The sequence below is a fragment of the Galendromus occidentalis genome, unplaced genomic scaffold, assembly GCF_000255335.2.
Source record: "Galendromus occidentalis unplaced genomic scaffold, Mocc_1.1 scf7180000077539, whole genome shotgun sequence".
Lineage (NCBI taxonomy): Eukaryota > Metazoa > Arthropoda > Arachnida > Mesostigmata > Phytoseiidae > Galendromus > Galendromus occidentalis.
The window spans coordinates 11,392-34,224 of record NW_003805527.1 but is presented as its reverse complement, the minus strand read 5'-3'; the positions used below and the strand labels follow the sequence as shown (position 1 = coordinate 34,224).

At 51.1% G+C, this 22,833-nt stretch overlaps 1 protein-coding gene across 1 annotated transcript; it reads left to right on the top strand.

Annotated features, from left to right (window-relative positions):
* Window positions 1–359: 359 nt before the first annotated feature.
* LOC100905452 (Na(+)/H(+) exchanger beta) lies at window positions 360–22,298 on the top strand. The gene is made up of 26 exons (XM_029112933.1): window positions 360–466; window positions 3,779–3,857; window positions 3,941–4,085; window positions 13,618–13,721; window positions 14,026–14,114; window positions 15,067–15,187; window positions 15,303–15,455; window positions 15,708–15,819; window positions 16,045–16,203; window positions 16,361–16,488; window positions 16,649–16,724; window positions 16,971–17,026; window positions 17,208–17,285; window positions 17,448–17,570; window positions 17,798–17,937; window positions 18,029–18,107; window positions 18,221–18,345; window positions 18,430–18,538; window positions 18,618–18,674; window positions 19,952–20,052; window positions 20,191–20,263; window positions 20,576–20,791; window positions 21,099–21,238; window positions 21,365–21,530; window positions 21,885–22,082; window positions 22,233–22,298. Exons 1-26 carry the CDS (start codon window positions 360–362, stop codon window positions 22,296–22,298), a joined length of 3,000 nt encoding a protein of 999 aa, XP_028968766.1.
* Window positions 22,299–22,833: the final 535 nt, after the last annotated feature.

Below are 22,833 nucleotides of genomic sequence, written 5' to 3'. Positions count from 1 at the left end.
CTCCGTTGTGATGCGCCCTTTCCCGCGCGGCCGACGCTGTCCTCTCCGCCGAGTCTCTCTCAAATCCCCTCGACCCTCGGGTTGTCATGACACGAAGAACGCTATAGGGACCGTAGGGGCTGTGAAGTCCAGTTCGTCTACCCGCCTACAGCACGCCTACATACGGATTAGTCGCAGGCGTGTGATCTCTCGGAATCCTGGCGGCAGTGAGTAGGCCGGGCGGTCCACCAGTATTTCTCTTTGTGCAAATGCACGGTGTCGCATAAAGTTCGGAACCGGCGTTCATCGACGACCACGAACGAAGTACGATGCTGTACAACGGTGTTAGTGAAGTGTGATCTTGTGCCATACGCTCCACGATGCGGATTAGGATTATCTCGACTTTGACTTGGCTGCTCGCATTGTGCGCGAGTTCAGCCAGAACGACCGAGCTTCTCGGCAGCGAACTCACGTCGCCCGACCTCAGGTGAGTTGCTGCTAAGAACGTCACATGCATGTACTTCTCTTTCGGAATAAATGAGCGCCTTTCCCGGTGTTCCACAGAAGAAAATCATTTCTTACGGGAGGATCTCCCAAGTCTCGGAAGTTGATTATTTTGCTCCATGGGAGTCTGTCTGTGTGAAGCCAATCAAGACGCTCGGATTTCAAGCTAGGAGACTAGCCTCTGAGAAAATCCGAGAGTCCTAGGTGTTTTTTGTTTGTTTTCTCTGGTCCGCGCTGTTCGTCAGTCAAAATAGATCACGTTACATCGAAGACTCTCGAGATCTCGGCCTGACTGCGCGGAACTTAACGGCAGAATCTAAACGAGCGGCAACTTGAGATGACGACGTTCTATGCATGAGCAATGCGAACTCTGCGGCGGCACGGCTCAGGTTCGAGCGGTGCGAGTAGACGAGGAACCCGAGTTGCTTTGTCCTCTGGAAGACGGTCGAGGGATGACATTCGCGAATTCCGTGCCAAAGCCACCTAATTTGACCTGTCCACTGATGGGGCTGATCCTTTCCGGCGAAGTAAGGTGGATTGTCGGCGGCGGATTCTCAATGTGCAGCCAAGGAAACCTTCGTTAAGGGAACTCTGATCATTGATGAGACAAAGGGATCGGCAATCGTCGATTAACCGTGTAAACGGTAGCTTCCCTCCGGTCAGACTGCTTTCCGCCCAGTCGCTGAGTCAAGTTATCAGAGTGCCAGTGTCCGACTTGTGAGGTAGACCCGAGTTCCCTCTCGCTAAGAGACGTTCAGTGTCATTGCCACACGCGGCTCTCCCCGACCTCCCCCGCTCTGCATCGAAAAAACGATAAAATATCGCCTATAAACGATAAAATATGATGCATCTTTCGATACAGCTCTAAACGAGAGGACGCATGAGCACCCCAGATCAAGTTCAGAAATCCATCGTCCGGGTATGGATTCTTTCTAGAGAAAATCTTTCGCGCGGAGATTCATTCCTGCGCACGCATGGATGTCTTCATCTACCGTCTGAGTGCCTCCGTCCGGAATTTTCCGGTTCTCTGGGAAGACTTGGGGACGCCGGCGTCCCTCACTCAGTGGCACTCAAACGGATCCCTATTTCGATGTGAGTAGTAGATTTCCCACTCCCAACCCCTTGGGCTCCTGTTCTCGCGTTTCTGATCAGATCGTTCCGGCGAGCGGCCTGGCTCAGGGAATCGCATCCTCGTCTCCGAATGGTCCCAGGATTCGAGTCGAAGAGTTCTAGAAGGCTCCCGCCCACCCGCGAACGTCGTCGTGATTCTTCTAGCTCCCATGCTCTCGCGGAGTGCTCATGGGAATCGAATCTCGTCGCGGGGAAAAAGCCGCTTCCCCTTCTAGATCGAGAGGCGGATAGCTCGACTCAGCTCGAGGATTAGCCGCTCGATTCCGGGAGGAGAAGTTCGGCCGAGCATTACATTAGCGATTCCTCTTGAAGAGCGAACGGTCGAAGCCACGATTCGATGACAAACGGCTCACATGACTACCGGCGCTAAGTGGATGAAATCTAGTCAGACGGCGATTCCCACAGAAAATATCGAACCAGAATCACGCTCATTGAGACGCCTTACGTAACAGCAAATCAACGGCAGCAAAACGTCTGCGAGGCAATCGGCTTCCGGCTAACTTGTAAATAAAAGCACTGGATGTAATTTCCACGAATTTTCTCGTTGCGCAAGGGAACTTCATTTTCGCGGCACTCTCTGGCACCGACGGAGTGAGTCGGACGCCTCGGATCATTCTAATCGATTACCGGAACGACCCAGACCCTAATGCCTTGTGTGTGGAGCGGCTCACACTAAAACTTCGGGTAGACTTCGGTAGAGTTCGTGGATTGCTTCGCCGAGGGAACGAAGCAGAGACTAATTTGAGGACTTCTCATACCTATTTTCTCGGGAAATCTTATCCGGAGAGACTCTCGCGGCTCTTTGTGAAATATATTTATGACGCACAAAGTGACGTATGAGACAAATTCCTTTTTATAGAAGCTGCCGGGAGCCTTCTGACACCTGTTGGCACGCTTGACCCTCCCCACTCCTCTCCCTCTCCCGGAAAAGTTCGCGCGTACAGGACGCAAGGAACACATACGGAGATGTATGACGTCATCATTCCCTTCCCCGCTTCCCATATGCCGGATCAAGCTGGATCCTAGGAGCCAATTTGAGGCCTATCGGCTCACCTGGAAGAAATTATTTCCGTTTCCCCGTTCAAACCTCTCAAGTCGTCAGAAAGCGATTGAATCTCGTCTCAGATTTCCCATGGGGAGTTGACCTCGTCCCAGAACCCGCTGCGCCGGCAACCTGTGCGGTTCGAGCTACCATAGAATCACGGGTGTCGAGAAATACGCGGGTCTGTCACCGCTCGTACCGCCGTGTCTCCTGAACAGCCCGGACCGCTTCAGCTTGACGAAGTCTCAGGCCACAAGTGTAGTCCCCGACGCTCCAAGGGAACATTCTGAAAAATTTGCTTGGAGCTCGCGCACGAGGAATAATCACTGATTGATTTGGAGCATTCGTGTGCCGGATCCATGATTATCAGGATTTCATCGGACGAACGAGTCTTCTACAGATGCGGATACTTGGTATGGAGAATTCTCCTTTCTGGCACTAATCTTCTGCACACCCTTTCCTCTACGAGACTTGATCGACGACTCTTTGATCGAAGGAGGAACTCGAGGGGGAAGACCGATTTCGGTGCCGGTCCGGACGTCTGCGCATTCGATTCAGATATCTGGCTGGGGAGAGTCTTGCCCACTGTTCATTCGGGATGACACTTCCGAGCAAGACGGAATCCGCGAGACGTTTATGCGAGGATACGATCACCCGTCAGTCCGGCGTGCGAACGGTATTAATATGTAGCGCATGATCGAATAGTTTGCCGTTAATCGACCCGGATACTCACGTGGCTACCGAGATCGCAGACCTAGGGATACGGATGAGATTCCATTGCGCATTCGTGAGGGACAACACGACGGGAATAGGCAATCCATTGAGGTGAAGTCGGCTGTTCTGAATATCCGTATCGCTCCTCGGAATCGTGTTGAGGTGGCGCAAGATAAGCGATTGAGATACGACACGGGAATTCGGTGTACCGTCGCTCAGACGTCGGATCATCAATTATTGAATTATCTGGACAGGCCACTCCAGCCGGGAGAGAGCGCCTCTACCCGACTCACACCTTACAATAAATTACCTAAGCTGAATGCCTCGTGACTCTCTTGTGATCGACATCCCTTCTCGAAGGCTTAGGTCCGCTGCTGATTCCTGAGTGAAAAGTTCCTTATGTTCCAGGAGCCAAGGATCGGCCTTACCCGAAGAAGAAGGATCCCACGGTGGCATCGCGCTACCGACCCATTCTTCGGGTCCCCAGGTGAGACATGCTCCGCGACAGCGAGCCATATCCGGTAGGACGACGAGGAACAAGTCCACTGAGCACTTTCCAACGTCTATCAGGTCACCCCCCTCCATCCGGGATCGAACGATCACGAACACCATGAGAGACCGACCACGTTCATTATTGTGGCGCTGGATTTCGAGCACGTCAGCGCCCCATTCATAATTGTCGTCTGGATCATCATCGCTGGACTAGCGAAAATCGGTGAGTACATTCAATGTGTCTTCCGTATTTCTAATCTGAGACGAAAAATCTCAGCGAGAGCCGTCGTCGGTCCGTAGAATCCTTGAACATCCGATATATGACAGTAATCTATCACGTCTCCAAGAAACAGAAGCGAGGGTGCTGAATGAGAATAAAAACACTTCGATTAACTGATAACGTCGGGTGCGGTAATTTATTCAACACCAAGAGCTGCCGGGAACTCCATTATTGTCAATTGTCATTCAACACAAATCGGACCGAGCTCCTGGCCATACGCGCAGGGTTGCAGCCTAGTAGTATGCGAAATTGACTCGGTCCAGGAAAAAACTACGGAATCCAGGCGCGATTCGTGGGGCGGCTATTAGAGAGAGGAAGGGGAGGGGTGGGGGTACCGCTCGGAAACCCCCATGTCTTCGGTCTCAGGAAGAGATTCTCCACCTGTCGTATGCCACTCGGTTGAAGGGGACGTCTCGCGGGAAAAACGCGAAAATGTATCACTTGCGAACTGTATTGGCGATTTTCGAGCTCCGGCTCCACGTGATCTTGACCTCAGAGGAGCCGACATGGCTTGAGTGTCGCGTCGTGAGCCGATCCGCCGGCCGTTGTAAATTGAAAAAAATATTTATCACGCCAAATGAAATCCGTTCGTCTTTTCCGGTGGCTCGGCGGAAGGCCCAGAAATGTGGCCATGCCCATAGCGTTGCCGCAGGGCAGGGTGTTCGTCGTCGATGAAGCCGCGCCGCATTACCAAAAGCACACAGGCAGACTTTCATAAAGAGCAGCACTCGTAAAATGCACTCATAGGCGAACGAATAAACATCTCTCGAGTGAGTTCCGGACACGTCGGCTGAACAACAATGATATCGAACAAATACCTAGTACTATGAGAAGTCAACGCGCATGAATCATTACAAAATGAGCATATCCAATCTGGCGATGCAAGGTCGACAAGATCCGTTCCGAGTTTTTTTCTTCGGTTCTCGTTCACACTTTTTTCTACCATTCCTTGCGTAGCGTTACACGCGAGTTGTTCCGAAGCTATTCCAAGCGCTCAGCGTTAATACAATTTGTGCGAGGAGCCACTTCACGGAAGCACATCACAACAGCACAGGTACCGAGTCACGTCGAAACATGAACTCGACAATAAAAAAAAAGACTCCAGATCTCAAAGTGGAATTTGAGCGTCGAACGTTGATCCCAATCAGTTTCGACTTCGATGAGGGCGACCCCCATGAGCGGTAGACTTCTGAAAAACTCCTCCAAAGAGACAATTCGGTCATATCGATCCTCCTCCGATTCGTGCCGATGAGTAGCCGAATGCGGGCGAGGCCGACGCTGCCGGGAATCTGATTCGAATCGGACGGGAAAGATCCGCGAAAAGTAGTTCGTTTGGACAACCTTTCAAGGTCGACACTCGTGTTTGCTGACAGCATTCGACGGATTCTCAGCTATTGACGCGAATCGTTGTGGTGCGTTTTAGAGCCGAGTGTGACCGACGTTCCGACTCCGTGCCGCAGTTTCCGCATACGTTCGCACGTCTGCCTAGCAAGAATTTCGCAAGAATTCCCCATCTCGAGATTGACTCGCGCAACTTATCCTAGTCGAAATCGAGCAGCAGACAGCGGAGTTGGGGGCGCGATCCACGCGAGGGAAATATATATTCGGGTCGATTCCGAAGGTTCGACAACCCCGAGAATCCCCAGAAGGAGCGATATTCTCCTTCCGAAAACATGCAAGGTCCATTTGCGCAGAGTCGAGTGACTTCTCACCATGAGCTTCCGACTGCGACGACGCTCCCTCTCTCTTCGCCTCGTGAGGACGGCTTTTCTTCCCTCCGCTTCTCCATCACTCATATGAGGGGTGCGCGGATCCGCGTTGAAAGGAAAGCTGATCTGGGGGAAATTCTAATGTGGCCGGCTGTAATTAGCGGAATCGGGATACGGCAATCACACTTTTGGCGATTTTCGTTGCCCATCGGCAGCATCAGAAACCTTCGGCGTCGTTTTCAAGAGCGCTCTCTTTGATTTTTCCTCGAAGCTACTTTCTGCCTCCCTGTTGGATCTTCTTATATCAGATTCGAGCACCAGAGGAAGCTTGGGATTCCTCCCGGCAGCAAATCCGTTCTGAACCCCACGCCGCCGACCTACCTTACCGCATTTAGACTATTATGCTCTGTGGTTAGTCCCCGTTAACAGAAATTTACGTCATCCAGAACGAATGAGCTGATGCGGGTTGTTGTCATCATTATTTTTGGATCTCCGTCCGGTGCTCCCGTCTGGACTGGATTGAACGAAACCGTACGATTTGGTTCACGTCAAGAAACAAGCGAACGTTGACTTTCAGCCGGCGAGTCAGGATTTGTCACATTGCTTGGGTTACCTTCATTTTCCATTTCCGGTGGTTTTTCGGCGTGAACAGTGAAACTTCCTTAGAAAGCTCGCTCGATCATTCGCCTCCCTGCCTGCCTGCGCACGCGGCCACACGTCTTTCGACTGGGTTCGTTTGTCTCGACTATTCTGTTACTCCCAGAGAATTAGTTTTTACTGCACATATCCCCACAATAAGGTTTTTCACTAAGTCAGTGCTCGGCGGCTCTATGTCTACAGAGGTGCAAAAATATCGCGGGGGAACTATGCCGTCAATTCTGTCGCGCGAGCTAACTACTCGGAAGCTGCGGAAGCGTACTCGCTCCTGAAGAGGACTCCGTCCCGGGACTCGAATCGATCCCTCGACCTTCATAGAGGAAATATTTTCGTCGACGGTGGCGAAATAGCATCGATTGGGACGGCGCAGTCGATGACGCTTATGACGTCGATCATCGACGCCATTTGGCGCGTAAAAGCTCTGGGCTACCACCAGCACAATTAGGAAGAGCCCCCGGCCTCTTAACTAAGTCACTGAGCGGCCCCCCTCGCGGTAGCTAGACTGGTTACGTCGAGAATCGAATTCCTCTGCTCGCCTCAGGAAGTTGACGCTTCTTGACGCACCTTTTGTGACTGTTGTCGTGTTTTTGTCTCGTCGCTCCTGCTGTAGCTCTCACTGGCCGTGTCTGACTGTAAGTGAGGCATCAACTGACAACCGGTGGGAGGCTCGACGGCTTCTTCAGTGGGATAGTTACCAGAAGATATGCGGACTTGGGAGTTCGCCGGAATCGGAGCAGAGAAGCTTCGACGAATGGGTAGAGATTCATCTTATCAAATTATTCGGATCATCGTGACCAGGCGACAGCTCCATGTTCCGTGGGTCTTCCGAAGCTTGGGTGAGGAGGCAAGGAGGCTTCCTTCGACCATTTCGTCTCGAGAGTCTTTTTCTTCGAGAGCCATAGGGGGATTTCGCGGACCGCGCATTCATCGAGGTGGCTATCTCGCTCTCTCTACATACTTTGCTTATCGACTACTTGTAGCTCTTCCTGGAAGAATCCACATGGATCGATGGGATGGAGCTCGAGCCGATTCCCCACCGAGGTCCCACGCACGTCGATCTGATCGAATCGAGGCCAAAGAGTCGGCCAAGAAAATTCAATCTCGATAGGATTTTTATTGTTGAAAAGCATAGCGACGGATTACGAAAGCAAGGCGGCGATGCGATATTTCTTCCGCACAATTATGAGCCAGTGATTATCCATCAACTCTCTCACCATCGTATTCGGAATATGCTTCGACTGACTTAAGCACGTGATTGAAAAACGCCGATGGCGACGACCGACGTCAATTTTCGTAGACGACAGTGACGAATGCCGTCGGTGACTGGCTGGCTGGCTGTGGTCGGACTGACTGAGCTGGAAGTGCTGAGGCCTTCGGAGCGTCACTTACGGCGACGACCACAATGAATGCTTTCGGAGTTTTGGTCAGGTTAAAAATCGTCAGAAAAAACGGAACAAGCACTCACTACTCGACGCTGGTGCAAGCGGTGCCCTGAAGAGACTGAAGACCCTAAGTGAAGTCTAAACGAGTCAAGCTGAAGAAGCTTCGGTTCGCTCTTCATTACGGTCCCGCAGAACTGGAACCTAGTCTCGCCGAAGCGAGCCGAAAATGACACAAGCTTCCCTTCGTGCCGTTCGGATCCGAATAACAATATGTCTCTTTGAGAAGGTGAGAGACGGAATCGAATAGCAAACACGTCCCGCAAAAGCACAGGGAAAACAAAGCGATTATTCGATTCAGAGCGTCTGGGTCGCGAGCTGCAAGCATCTCTATAAAACAATAAATAAAAATATCCGAAAAGTTTGCTCAGAGCTTCGTACGGCTCCAAGTTCCAATGCACGAACAGAGAAGGAATCTCCGTGTAGAGTTTCGATCCCTCAGGGATTCTCGCTTGGAAATTCGAATTCCAGTAGCGGTAGTGGCAAAAAATGGTGTGTCACAGCCTCCCCGATGGAAAGCTCCTCAGTAAATCGGCGGATCGTAAACGACCAAGGATAACGCTATCTCTTCGTGGGCCATAACGTTTTCAGTTTGGGCTATGGGTAGCACGACGATTCGCTGTTCATCTTCGGGAAGACTGTCTATTCCTGTTGTCATACTCGCCGCAGTAAGGGAGAAAAATTTCCGTGTTTACGAGCTGAGGGTCTCCAGCAAACTCGGGGGCTCCCGAGACCAAATTTTTCGCGGGCCAGACCCGAAACAGTTTCCAGGATCTGTTCAGCGTAAGGGCTCGATCATTTCTCGAAAAATGAAGTCATGCTCCGTATCAGAAGATGGAATGGAAAAGAGCTCATGCCTGCAGACTGGATGCCAAGAAATTGACAGAACATACGAGTCATTGGATAATGGGGCGATACGTCCGAATCTAAGAGAGAAGTATTCTGTGTGCTTCAAGGTTCCCATCGAGCTCGTCTGACCGTGTTCTGATCAGGAGCGGGTCGATGGGTATTTACCGATTCATGTGAATATCACTGCATCGATACGGCGTGCTTCGCGATCAACTCCTGGTTTGGTTCAAGAGCGTCTGATCTGTCTGGATTCCCAAATTTCCCCCTGCAGTGTGGCGGGTGTCGTTCGGGAGAATTAATGTTCATTCCGTTATTAACCACTTCGGTAGAAACAGAAAACGAGCACGTGACGTCATACGGTCCGGTGCGATAACAGCCCCGGGCGTACACTTCAGGGTCTGATGGAAGATCGGAAACCGCTTTTAGAAGTAGACTTCCTGTTTCTTCTCGCACGCTGAGAACACAATGCATTGACCGAGAGGGCAATCGCAAGCAGTCATTATCGATTAATTACCCCGAAAGAATCCACGCCACGGCTTCTTCTGAAAAAAGATAGTCGCACAGAAGCGCTCGGGTCCTCAAGTTTCCTTTCTGGATGACGGTCGACCGCGTTGACACCCGAACGTATTCATGGAACTTGACGGGTGTGATGCAAAGGTCGGTTTTGCGTTAAGACATCGATCGGATATGTCGGGAAGGCTAACCGCAGACAAAGACAAGACTCCTGTGTCACTGAAATCCGAGTTTGACAGACGGGTTCGTGAATTGGCAGAAATGAGCTAAGCGTAGTAGTTTTCTGTCCACGAGCTGGAGCCACTGAGGACCTGCTTACAGAAATTATTCGCAAGTGCAAAGACAAGGTCGGATGCTCGGATAAGCGCTCAATCGAGGCTCACACGACGCTCCAGGAAGTCTCTCAATGAGAATGAGCAGCGCAAACGGCTTCGTCGAGCCGTCTAGCGCCTCCGTCGTGTGCTCTCTCTCGGGCGATCAGCTCGTGCGTGAGCACGACTCGAACCCCAGGTCGGTCTTGTCGATGTCAACATTTCGGAAACATAATGTGGAAGGTGGGGACCTCGTACTCGACCGTCTTCCTGGAGCTCTGGCCACGATTCCCCCCCGCCCCCGGATCGAATCCCGCTCTTGATATCGATCTTCGGCACTTCGAAAGAGGCAGGGGGATATTGTAAGTTTTTCCTTGTCCTTGAACTATCGCGGGGGCTCTCTGAGCCGAAGAGCAGACCCCGTCGCAAGCTCCCACTCAGCCCACCGGTGTAGCCAAGACGGCGCCATTGATAACTACGACCCGCAGTGTGTATCACTCGGAGGAACGGCAGCAAGTGACAATGACAACGCCTCCACATAGCGCTGAGGATTCATCCCGTGGAACGAGCGCTTTTACGGAAGCTATTTCACAATCATCGGTCGGCTCGTCATCATTTATTTATTTCTGCATTCTCCTGACTCATTAAATCACTGAGAGCGATACTCCTCCCGGAGTTTTCTCCGCGCTAGATATTGGCAAACAACGAGCTCCCTTAACCTGAGATGCTCCCGAAGGATGTATGCACAGTAAACAAATTTTCGCGATCGGACGAGCTCGTCTACTTGTGTCGTAAACGACCCGTGTATACCGCCGTACAACGCCAGTAGAACTATTTCAAGTCTATATTTACATAAGAACTTACAGCCTCCTCCGGGGTTCGCTGTTATCCAACCGGGCACATGGGAAAGGCTGCGCGTCGATTCGTTGCAAAGCTGGTAGCCGGCGCGAAGTCCGAATAACCTACGCCCGATTGAATCAGTCGACTGCTGGAAACTTCCGCGGTTATGGAATATTTTGAGTGGACGGGATTTCGACGAAATTCGTCGGTATCCACAATAATCGTCGGGACTTCGGAAGTCACGCCCACATTCTTTCCGTGTCTCACGAGGGGACTCTCCAAAAATACCTTTGCTCTCTCCTCAGTTCGACTGAAACAGCATGTCGTATGTCCGCCAGAGCAGCGCAGCTATCCGGGAACCAGAGTGAGGAGACCGGGGACAGGATTCCGTGACTCAGGCTGACGTTGGAGAGCGTGAAAGCTTTGAGGTCCTTCCCCGAGATTGAACTTTGTTCCAGATTAGGCGTTTCAGTTCAGGTTTAATGTCCTAATCCGGAAGATGCGACGGAGAAAACGAAAGCCTCACATGTGGAATCTGTTCCTCGTCGGGGACATTGATTAGCTGTCACTCGTGAACTATCTCATGATGCGCATTCTATCGAAAATCAGAGGATTTCGCCGAAAAACTTACAATTGTTAGACAGATCAGAGCCGTGAGAAAACTCGGGCGACTCCAGAAATTCACCGTGGAGGAACAACGGGATTGATCCCATTCGCCCGTATGATTCTATTCTCTCTCTGATTCTCTTACCAGAAAGTTGCAAGACGAGCGATCAATCAAATCGATCGGACGAACGCAATCTCGGGACATTTTCCTGTTCTTTTAGTCTTTCAGAGTTGACGGACTGGCGTCTGCCACACATCAGAAACTTCGCGTTCCTTCCTGATCTGTCGGATCCTAACGACTCAGTGGGTTCCAGTAATTCACGATACCAATCTACCTTCGCGATTTGTCTCATTCAAAGGAGGAGGACGGCTGAAGCATCAAAATATTAGGGGTCTATCGGGGGTTGTCTTCCCTGGAGTCGTTCCCGCGAGTACGGATCTAATCATATGCTATTATGCTAACTTTCACCATGTTCAAGAGACTCCGAATAAGTACCCCTCCATCGGAATAGCCGCCCAGTCACGCCTTGTCTGCATCCGAAGCCTTTGTTAAGCAGATGTGCCCTCACATAGTATAGGCCTTATATAAGCGACGAAGCTGCGGCAATGAACGCTTTTCTGTGATGATCTTCGCTTACTTCGAATGCTGCTCGGCCGGTTAGTGCCCAGTATTTCGAGTCTGGAACGGGCTGCATTTAACGCTCTGCCACACATGTTGCGGCCTTGGGACTTCGCAGAAAAATCCTATTCCATCTCGAGTTTTTGAAGCTTTTCGTTAAGACATCTCGTTAAAACGAGGAATCGGTTCAGAGGATCGTTCCGCTGCTTCCGATCGCCCTCCAGCTTGCGTCACAGCGGAGTCGTCCCGCGACGAGCTCTGTCCACGTCTGCAAGACAGAAAAACTGAGAGCTCTCCTCGAGTCCCCCGGATTAGGTAGTCGATTCCCTATCGAATACCACATGATATCGTAACCACCACTCAGATGATCGATGATAATGGTATACGATAGACGGGGCTGCTTCAGACTCTTGAGTTTCGGTCGTTTCGGTGCAGAGTGCTTTTCATGCCTCAGCTTCCGTCGAAGGTGATGCTGATGAGCGTATTCGCCTTACCGTTCTAAGAGACAGAATAATTCAGAGTAATTGTCTGGGGCCGCGAACGGTTCCGCTCGTCAGCTCGTTCACTTCCCGAAGCAATTCGATACACTACGGCTGCTTTTCGGTCATAGGTTAACCGACAGCGTATTAGAGATGGTACGATATGAGCTTGACGTCGCAATCGGATTCATTATCTGAATACAAAAAGCCAATCAACTAAAACGTTCTTTACACATCAACACGAGCGTTATCTGCCGTGCAACCGTGCCCAGAAACCAATACTGGGGATCGTGTCGACTAATTGTGCCACAGCGCTCGGCTTCGATTCCGTCGTTGTGAGATCGGCAGGATCAGAAGATGTTGCGTCTGGGCGACGGGGGAGATTCTGGAAGAACCATACGTCGGTCAAACCTCAGGATAGTCTCAGCCTCCGCCGGATGCCGAGTCCATAGCACCAGAGTCTACTTCAGAATCTCTCCGGTTCGGCACCTCGACGTGCCATGTACTCTTTACATATCGCGTCCCTCGACGTTCCGGGAAAGTCTCGGAGGCAAATAGGTTCAGACAAGGACTTCGTGCAATGCTTGTGCATTTCTTCAACGTAGATAGAGTCGGCCGTGCACCCTGAGCCTTGCGATTTCCTTCCTGCCCTCATTTGTCGTCCGCCGCCTTCTGGACGAGGGTTCAGACCTTCGTTAGAGACTCCGAGGGGAAAATTCCTCGAATGTCGGAAGTTCCTCCGGGAAAGTCCTTGCTATCGAATGGAGCTCACCAGGACGACTTGACTCCTATTGGAGACGCTTTCCAACGGAATGACAATTCCGAAACTCGATTCTGAGTATCACTTCGTAGAACTGAGGGAGGGTCGCCTAGCAACTCCACCGGGGACTCGCGAAGTGCAACCGAGAGGGTTGAGGTCGATGCGCTCGCTGGGCGGCGCGGCGCCACTGGCAGAGCGCGGAAATGCGAAGAGCCAGACCGATCCCCGTGACGCTGGCAATTGTCCACGTGCACGAGGGGGAACCTGCTCCTCCCCATGACAGATGAGAAGAGGAGACCTCTTCTCATCTGTCATGCGTCTGTCTGTGTGAACGGTCTCATCCTCGATCCTACAAACACTTGAAGCGAGAGTCGTTTCTTCTTGGAGTCTTCTCTGGGGCTCGCTTGGAAATTCTATCTGAAACTTCCGCATTGACCAGTGCGCCTTCCTCCGGGGGAAAACCGCCCGCGGCAATGCGCCGTGTCTGCGCTCTGTCCACAGCCTATTCCTAAATAGGTAATCGCTAATCATCTCGAGGATGGAAACACGTGTTCTCATACCGCGGACTGTCGCAGGCTCCTCTTACATAATATGATAATGATAAGCCCGGAAGGATCCGGACTGACGAAAGAGAATTCTCTCATATCCGAGACGCTGGAAAATCGCGGCTTATTCTTAGCTTCCTGCTTACAGGTTTCCATCTCACGCCGAAGCTTCACCAGATCTGTCCTGAGTCATGCATCCTGATCGTGATCGGGGTTCTGATCGGCTTACTCTTCCACTACGCAGGCGTCGAGGTGAGTTTTGAGTGCGAGGAGTACAGGGTAACTCGCGAGGAGGGTTCGGAAAGCCCAGCCTGTCTCATTATCCCAAGCTGGTGTTTTCTTTCAACGCCCGCTGTACCCCAGTGATAATCGGGCTCGTCGTTTTGGATTTTGAGTCTTCCTCAATATGTAGGGGAATGCCCCGATTATACAATGTACGGGCTTCCGTTCTTTCCAAAGTCTGATTCCATGGCTGCGGCCAAGTAGATGACATCGAGTTCAGAGGAGTGGATATCAGACGAAACCAATCATCACGCTTGGTCCTCGCGGTTTTCAGGAATTCAACAATCCTCTGACGCCGAGAGTATTCTTCACATTCATGCTTCCCCCAATTATACTGGACGCAGGCTATCACATGCCCAACAGGTGAGTAACTTCTCGAGTATGAAGAGAGATGCGGATCTCCCATCGATAATCGACAGGTGGATACATGGAGGATATTCTCTCGGGACGATCTTTCGACTGATATTGAAAGATACGATACACCGGAATCTAAGCATCGTCCCATATCGCGGAATTTCCGGCAAAGAGGAATATCGGCATAAGAATGAGTGGCATGACGTACGCGGGACGCAAGCGAAGTCCGACGAGATCTCCGTGCTCCTAATTGGACCTCTATCCGAAGGTCACGTGTTTCCATCACACGCAGCATGCTGCGAAGCCATTCAATCGAACAAGAAGGCTCGGGGACTGCCAAAAGCACTGATTTCGTCCCCAGTGGGGAGCACTTGCTCGGCTTCTCGAAAGGATCAGCGTCTCACGAATTCGCGATAGGCTCAGCGAGGACTCGAAGTAGAAATCCTTCCTCGAGATATCGCCGTATAAATTTCAATGTTGCGTTGACGGAAACATCTATTTCACTTTGCGCCTCGCTTTCATTTTTTCCCCCTCAAATATTCACCGTGCGGAATAATCGGTAACTGTCCGGTGGGCGTGCTGCGAACTACGTCGTCACAGCCTGATGACGCAGAGGAACGACATCTCGCCAGAGCTCACCTTCCGTGATCTGCAACATTAGCTTCCCATCAAGGTTAAGGTCTTCATCTTCACTCGGCATGAGCGCCTGACTTGTGAGGACAATACTCGCCCAAGCTGATGGTGATCCGGTTTCCCGGACGAGCAAGCCAGACACATCCGAGAGGATCGTGATGAAACAATTTTAGGTTGGACGAAGGGAAACGGAGAGGGAAGGGCGATTGCTCGCTCGATGACTGTTGAGGCTGAGAATCCACGTGGATGGGTCGTAGTCTCGTTCGTCACAAAGTTCCGACTCTCGTAATGCGTCCGGCCATAACATTTATACAATCTCCAATTCCAGATCATTTTTCGACAATCTTGGCACAATTTTGATGTTCGCTGTGGTTGCGACGGTGTGGAACGCCTTCACCGTGGGCCTCTGCCATTGGGGAGTAGGACTTTCGGGGTTCTACGGAGCAGTGGTGAGTGATAAGAAGTATCCGTTCCTTATGCCGGGCGTCTACGGACCCCGAAATCAGTATCCGGTAATGTATTCGAGGGGAATCTTCATGACCTTCGGTTTGCATTCGATTCCAGCCCATCGGAGTATTGGAATGTGTTCTGTTCGCCTCTATAATCGCAGCGGTCGACCCCGTAGCCGTACTGGCTGTGTTCGAAGAGATCCACGTGAACGACCTATTGTACATTATAGTTTTCGGAGAAAGTCTCCTCAACGACGCAGTCACTGTGGTGAGTATCCGGTCTCCTCTAACGATGTGGTGCCCTGCAATCCAAAATGGCACTCCCTCCCCCCTCCGCCCATCTTCACCGATCAGTGGAATCCTAAATGATTGGAATCCGCCGAGATGGCCTCCGAACTACTCTATGTATATCGAGGAACGGCCTGCACTCGAGATGCGACAGGCGCTGTATGTGCGAAGATCCTCTCGGAACGGTATCTTCTCCGAGATGAAGAGAATAATTATCATACCATTCTTGTAGGTTTTATATCGCATGTTCGAAATATACTCCATCTTGGGCATTGAGCATGTAACCGCGTTCGAAGCTTTCAAGGGGATCATAAGCTTCTTCGTCGTTGCTCTTGGAGGCGTAGGTGAGTTGAGGCTCCAAGCGAAAAAAAGTCCGGAGGCGGAATTCGGGATACTACTCTGATGTCGGCGACTAACTCGCTCGGTAGCGGCGGGGTCCGTCGTCATGCAATAGTTTTCCCGGCGGACTGAAATTCACGAGGGAACATTGTCTAACTATCCCCGAGAGTGACCGAGCTAGGTCGATGGGTTGGGGAAGACCGGTTCTGACGGAAATGGTATTCTTTCAGCCGTAGGTATAATTCTCGGATTGGTGGCAGCCTTCACATCGAGGTTCACCCATCACGTGAGACCCGTCGAGCCTCTATTCATTTTCTTATTCGGATATCTCGCGTACTTGCTCGCCGAGATGTTCAAGCTTAGTGGGATCCTATCGCTAACTTTTTGTGGTGAGTACGAGCCATACAAGTCATGGCCGGATTGGACACAAAATGAGGATTTTTTTCTGACCACTTGTCGCGACCTCAACTCACTAACGTCGGATGCTCTAGAATGAATCAGGACGGACTCGATGATATAAAGCGGGGGGCTTTTTTTCTGAAACAGGGATGACAATGAAAAACTACGTCGAAGAGAACATATCCCAAAAATCGCACACAACAATCAAGTATGCCATGAAGATGATCGCTAATTGCTCCGAGACGATCATTTTCCTCTTCCTAGGAGTCACAACCGTGAGTAGTTTTTCTGGGGGAGGAACCCATGTCGTATCGGCTGTCGACGAAATCAGGGCTCCGGGACACCTCGTCGGCGCGATCGCCGAGTATAATCTCCTCTTGTAGGTACACTCTATCAGTTCCCCAGTATCATTCCGAACATGATATTTACTCGCAGGTGAACGATATGCACGAATGGAATACGCGCTTCGTGTGTCTTACCATATTTTTCATCACCGTTTTCCGGACATTGGGCAAGTTGTCTATCTTTCATTCCGCGGAACTTTCGTATGAGCCGATATAGAACTTATTCAGCCGGGTACGCTGTGTACCGAGCGTATCAGTCGATTGACCTCGCCCGGCGATCAAGGTCATGAATAACTGAGTTTGATCGAGCGTGGGTCGTCTCCGACCGGCCGGCCCCCTCCCCACCGAGCCGGAGCAATCGAGTTGTATTGACGCATCAGAAGCACCTAATTTGGGAATTTTGAAACGTACAGGTGTTATAATGTTCACGTGGCCGCTGAATCGCTATCGTCTTCATAAACTCACCAAGGTTTGTGAAGCGTCGTGATTTCGCCGACCTAGTTCCTTCAGGCTTCGCGGGTTACTCGAATCAATGAATCCCTCCTGGTCTGGAAGCATTTTCGTTGCTCTCGCTGATCCGAGTTTAGGGACGTAGACTCGTGTAGTCGGCACTTCAACGCTCAAACACCCATTCCGTGTTTCCTTCTCAGGTTGACCAGTTCATAATGTCCTACGGGGGCCTCAGGGGAGCGGTGGCCTTCGCACTTGTCCTCGTTGTTGACGAGGAGGTGAGTCTACTGGATTCGGATGTGGGTCAGGGCTGCCGCCGACGCGGCTGTTGCCGGGTTCGATGTACTAGTAGTCGATCCACGAGTCTGTGCCACCTTCATTTCCATCGCGCCTTTGGTGTCAGCGCTGGATACATGAGCCGATTATATTCTGCTTCACAGATTATCCCTCAGAAGAGGATGTTTGTTACCACGACGATCGCCGTCATCTATTTCACCGTTTTCTGCCAAGGAATGACGATCGGTCCTCTGGTCCGGTTGCTGAACGTTCCTGTGAAAGAAGGGGTAAGGGGAAGATATCGAACAATGTTGACAGAGGGATGCCGTCAAAGGCTCCGGAAAGTGTTCCATGATCCCGAAAGAATTCGAGCAGACCTATGACGACGCATGGTTTCGGGCGATATTCGAATAGCACCCAGCGGATGACTGCTCGAAAATTTCACGATTGGTCCTCGTTTGGTGGTGAGAGGCTCGGGAATTGACCGAAATCTGAAGGTTTCAACAACCTACAGGGAAGGATTTCGATGAATGAGCGTCTGCATACGCGTCTGTTTGACCACCTGATGGCAGGGATCGAGGACATCTCCGGACAGATCATGGGCAACTACAAAATACGGGACAAGTTCAAACGTTTCAACAACCGTTGGATAAGGTACGCAGAGTCTCCTCGAGTCCTTCCCGATCCACACTCTGATTAACCTCGCCTCAGAATTTGTGAATAATTGAGCCTTTCTCCCTCGTAGACCAATTTTGCTCAACGATCACAGGGCGCGAGAGCCGAAGATCCTCGAAACTTGTTCTAAACTCACTATGGCCGACGCGGTGAGTGGAGAAAAAAACAGTTCTCAGACCCGGTGTGGTATCGCGCTGCTTGCATTGAACAAAATACCAAACATCGGATCCTCTCTCGGTCATCGCTAGCGCCTTCTTTGCAGCTCAACATAGCGAAGAAGAACAACTCCGTCATCAATACATTCGCTTTGTCCAAAGAGAATGGAATGTCCCTTTCAAGTATCGTTCGAACTTACACACAAAGCAACCTCAACATGGGATCTGCGGGGTGAGTTCCTGAGGTTGAAGCTCCATGGTTCTCCAATCAATTGCCCTCTCTGAGTTCTCCGAGCTCAATAATTGATACCCTCAGCGATGCGGGCCTACCTCGGAACGACTCGTTCGGCGGAATACCAGTAGGTGACCGTTCTACGGACCTAAATTACGATATGAACGAGCTGCACTGGTCACCCAGCGGGAAGGTTTGTTTTTGATTGAGTTTCGCTGTTCGATCGAAGCTGAATCGATGCTCGCGACTACAAATAAAACTATTCCTCACAGGACGTACAGGAAGCGGAATTGCACCATGTACTGAAAGATGCACTCGCCAAGCCTAGGGTAAGTTCTGTCGCTCGCTCGACAATAGCCCGACCAGCAGACCGTACTGTCGGTATCAATTATGTGTCCTTCGGAGAGAGCTGCGGTCTGTACGTGTGCTAAGAGGAACTATCGACCCTCCCGGTATAGTTGTTCAGAACAAGACAAGTTTCCGAAGTCACTTCTGGAAGCCTCAAAATATACGCCGTGACGTTTCTCAATGATTGATCGGGGGCGGTCATCTCGACTCCGCTCAATATCTGCAGCTCGGAGGAAGAGTAGAAACTTCAAGGTCGCCCCCCCCCGGGGATGTTTTGTGGTGACTTTGAGCTTCGATGTCGAATTACCAAGATCTCACCGTTGAAAGTGAGCCGTCCTCGCACGCACGTCTCTCTGGACCTGCAGGGATTCATTCAGGGAACTTTACCAGAACTAGTCAGACACAGAGAATACATGACCAGACTATACCTGAAAACGTCACTGATTAGAGGGCGTGGTTTGGGGGTGGCGTGCTACTTTGTCGAGTGGCTTCTCTCACGATCGGCTTCCACTCGAGAAACTCCGCCTGTAATCGGCCTCGAGCGATGCCATGTGCCTCATAATACTTATAATCGCTCCGATTTCGATCGCTCGGAATGCTCCAGTCATGATGGGTGGTAATCTATCTGCATTTCGGAAGGGGCCAAATACGCAGTCTGCCATTAGGTGGAGACCCGGTTCTGTTGCACGACGCGATAGTTCACTGCGTCTCGAACGTAATGTCAGAACCGCCGCTTCATCCGCTTCCCTGCGTGAGGGAAGTAATCTTTCTTGCTTCGTTTTTTTTCTCTCTGCCTGATGACCGGCTTTCGCTCGCCGCGTTGAGCTGATATCGATCAGAGATCTCATAAGCTCCAGATGATGTTATTGTTAGGTTATCAGTCCGAGGCCATTTTTCCCGACGATATTGACGGGTATATAGAGGAGCTCCAGGTGCTCTGACTGAGTGACCTTGGCCAAGGTCACGCAGTCTCTGTAGTCGAGCTCGTCGTGAACATCAGCATCACTCTCGTGGACCTCAGGGACAGTTCACCGATCACGTCCAGCCATCCTCGGTGTCGATTTATCTCCTGGAATTATGTCGATCTGCTTTCGATAAAGTCCGCGCAGAACACGCTTAGAGCTGTCCGTGCAATAAATTTCGGGATCTGGACGATTCGGAGTTTGGAATCTCCCCTCCGAAGCGACCCTCTGAATCGGAGCGGACTCGTGGGCCGCGTCGCCACGCCAATAATTAAAACGCCTGGCTCTTTTTTCAGTCACGATACATAAGGTGGCGCGATGAGCAGAGGTCGCCGGATGGACGTCACCCGGCAACGGGTGCTGCTCCTCTACACCATGAACTTAGAATGCAAACCCGGTGAGCAATTTTATCTGTTGAATAAACCGAGGCTCGTCAACCTCTATTGTCAACGATAATAATACGAGCGTCGGTGAGGCCCGACCTTGAGTACCAATCGAGTTTTTAACCCAACTCACGCCCATTGCCGCAATGTAGACGTGTGCTGAGCGAGGACGCTAGGAAACGGAACGTCAAAAAGCAGCAACAGCGACATACACAGGACAAGAGGGTATGTACGACACAGTAAGAAAACTTCAGAGGAGGATATCCGCCGATTCATAAGTTTGCTTGTGCTCCTCTCGGCCGCAGGGAGAAGCGAGTCTGGTCAGTGCCGACAGCGGCGGAGCTCATTTCGAGAGAATCCAATGGGGGGGAACAAACGAGATTGCGTATGATCAGAACCCATATGGGATGAGGTCTAGTTTCGAACTTGTGAACAACAGCATCTCGCGGCTGAAGATGGCCGCCCGGGGGGGGGGGTGGGAGGAAAGGTGTGAAGGCGAAGTTCGACGGGCGATATAAAAATAATGAATGATTGTAGTTGACTCTGTGCCCCGAACGAATGAGGCGAAACTCGATTTCAACTCTGACGGGAAATAAACACCATATCGCCGCTATCTGTGGAGACATCGATATATGTTGTTGTGTTGACGTGGAGATGGTCGATCTCACTATTGAGGACGACGGCGCCGATGAGGACGACAGCGGCGAATCCAACTGGACTGGTGTCCGTGAAACATCTGCCGACGATAGCGAGGTAGTTCTCTCTGGATCGATCGACCGTTGTCATCATCGACGACCACGACGACGATGATGATTCTGCACCGGGTGTCGTGCGTGAAGCAACGCCTCTGTTCCGTTTCGTTTGTTTTATTCTGTCATCGGGAATTGAAACTTTCTCTTTGAAACACCAATCGCTCGATCTTTCGCCACGCCACTCTCGGAACTTGGACGCCTGATCTCGGGAAGGGATCACTTCCCCTACTTCCCTTCACTTGGGGGGGCGACCGTATCAATGATATGGAGCGGATGGCCGATAGTAATGCCGGTAATCTTATCCGCAGAGTGGGCTGAACTCCGCGTCAGGAGTGCACAGGAGAGGTCCTCGAGGAGGTGCCGCAGCGGCAGTCCTCGGACGTAATAAGAGCCACTCGCAATTCTCTCACCCTGAAACTATAGAGGAGGGCGAGCCTCATCTCGGAAGGTGAGTTCCTCAACGTTGGATATGACGGTCGGGGCTTATCTCCGTATTGTCCTCACCCGCGATCAGAATGCTGATGCCGTCCTGACTCGGTGTAATCAGCAGCGAGCTTATCCGAATTGTTCCCAGGTATAACATGGACTTCAACTCGAACCTGGATGATGAGCAGGGTATCACATTTGTAGCCCGCTCGTCTTCGCAGCGAGATCCTCATAAGGAACGAAAAGCCCTCACAGAGACTGAGGCTGTCCTCCCCTGGAAGAGGGGTGGAGAAGACGTGGGAGATGAAAATCAGGTTCGTCCGAACGAGACTTGAAGCTACAATACTTCTAGCTTAATGTCGCAAATTATTCTCAGATCATATCTTCCCGGGAAAATTCTGACGCTGCTCCCGGGTGGATGTTGAACTTTCGCTGGATCAAACAGCAGATGGGCAACAGCGCCAATGGATATGGGTTGTCATGCCCGACATAGTTTAGATTTGGACTGAGTGATCAGCGGAGCTAGACCTTTGGTCACGCATAATCAGACGGAATTCCATCGGAAGCAACGACTGTCGATCGATTCGCGACATTGACTACGGGTCGGTACCGATAGACATGTCGTCCAATGCCTCTAAACGTGACTATGTTTATGCCAACAGAGGCAGCAGAGTCGTCCGATGAACGAAGTACCGTCTTGGTTTGAAAACATGGAATACACCCGTTACCGGTCACCAACGGCGACCCTCATAAACAGACTGGACAACAATAAATCGCAAGGAAAACCAGCTGTTTATGATATTTTTGACGGCAAGCAGCAAGCGGGTTCCAGCTCCAAGAATCCGGACGATTCGACAATTATCCAGGTCAGAAGAAATCAATGTATCCCCCCATCCGCTTCCGGTCCCATAGTCCTTCATCCCTAAGCGCCTATTGTTATCGTTCCCGAGAATCCGAAGATTTCTCATGAAAAAAACCTGATCCGAGGACTCATATCTTAATCGATCCTCTCGCAGATGGAGACCGATGCGCGAGCTGGTGCTTCGGGAGAACAGGAACCAGTGGACAAGGTTCGACTATGAGAGTCAAATCATCGCCAAGCTTCACAGTCTGAAGTCCCTCCTACTGAGTACTTTTCGGCACAGAACGTTCAACTGACATGTAATCATTAGACACAATTCAAGGACAAGAGTAGCCACGACTGCGATATGCCGGAGAGAAATTCAGCGCAGAGCGGGAGTCACGATACATGGAAGGGATCAAGCCACAACGAGGTTCACAACTTAACCAATACGTGTGTAACTACAGAGCCGACCACACGGACGTCACAAACTTGAAGTGATCTTAACCTATTTATGAATATGGTGGAAAAATCAGATCTTGTTAGTGCTGAAAGCTTCGGATCGAGCTGACAAATACCACGCCGAACACCGTCACGCCAATGCTCCCGAGGTACCGAGAAACTGCGGCAGCAGGGGGTAGTTGACACGACATCCGAGCATCCCTGGCACACCGTAATGACAAGTTAGGGTCAATGATTTTAGCAGAAAGGGAATAGCTGCATAATAGATGAATTTTCAAAATGTATGCCGACGAGTGAAGCTTGTCAAAAGAGGG

What these genes read in the sequence shown, in the direction of transcription:
- LOC100905452 (XM_029112933.1), top strand. Translation starts at nt 360, where the DNA reads ATGCGGATTAGGATTATCTCGACTTTGACTTGGCTGCTCGCATTGTGC. An exon ending in CCCATTCTTCGGGTCCCCAG is followed by an intron (nt 3,858 to 3,940) that starts GTGAGACATGCT and finishes AACGTCTATCAG; the next exon opens with GTCACCCCCCTCCATCCGGG. An exon ending in TCTTCCTAGGAGTCACAACC is followed by an intron (nt 16,489 to 16,648) that starts GTGAGTAGTTTT and finishes ATTTACTCGCAG; the next exon opens with GTGAACGATATGCACGAATG.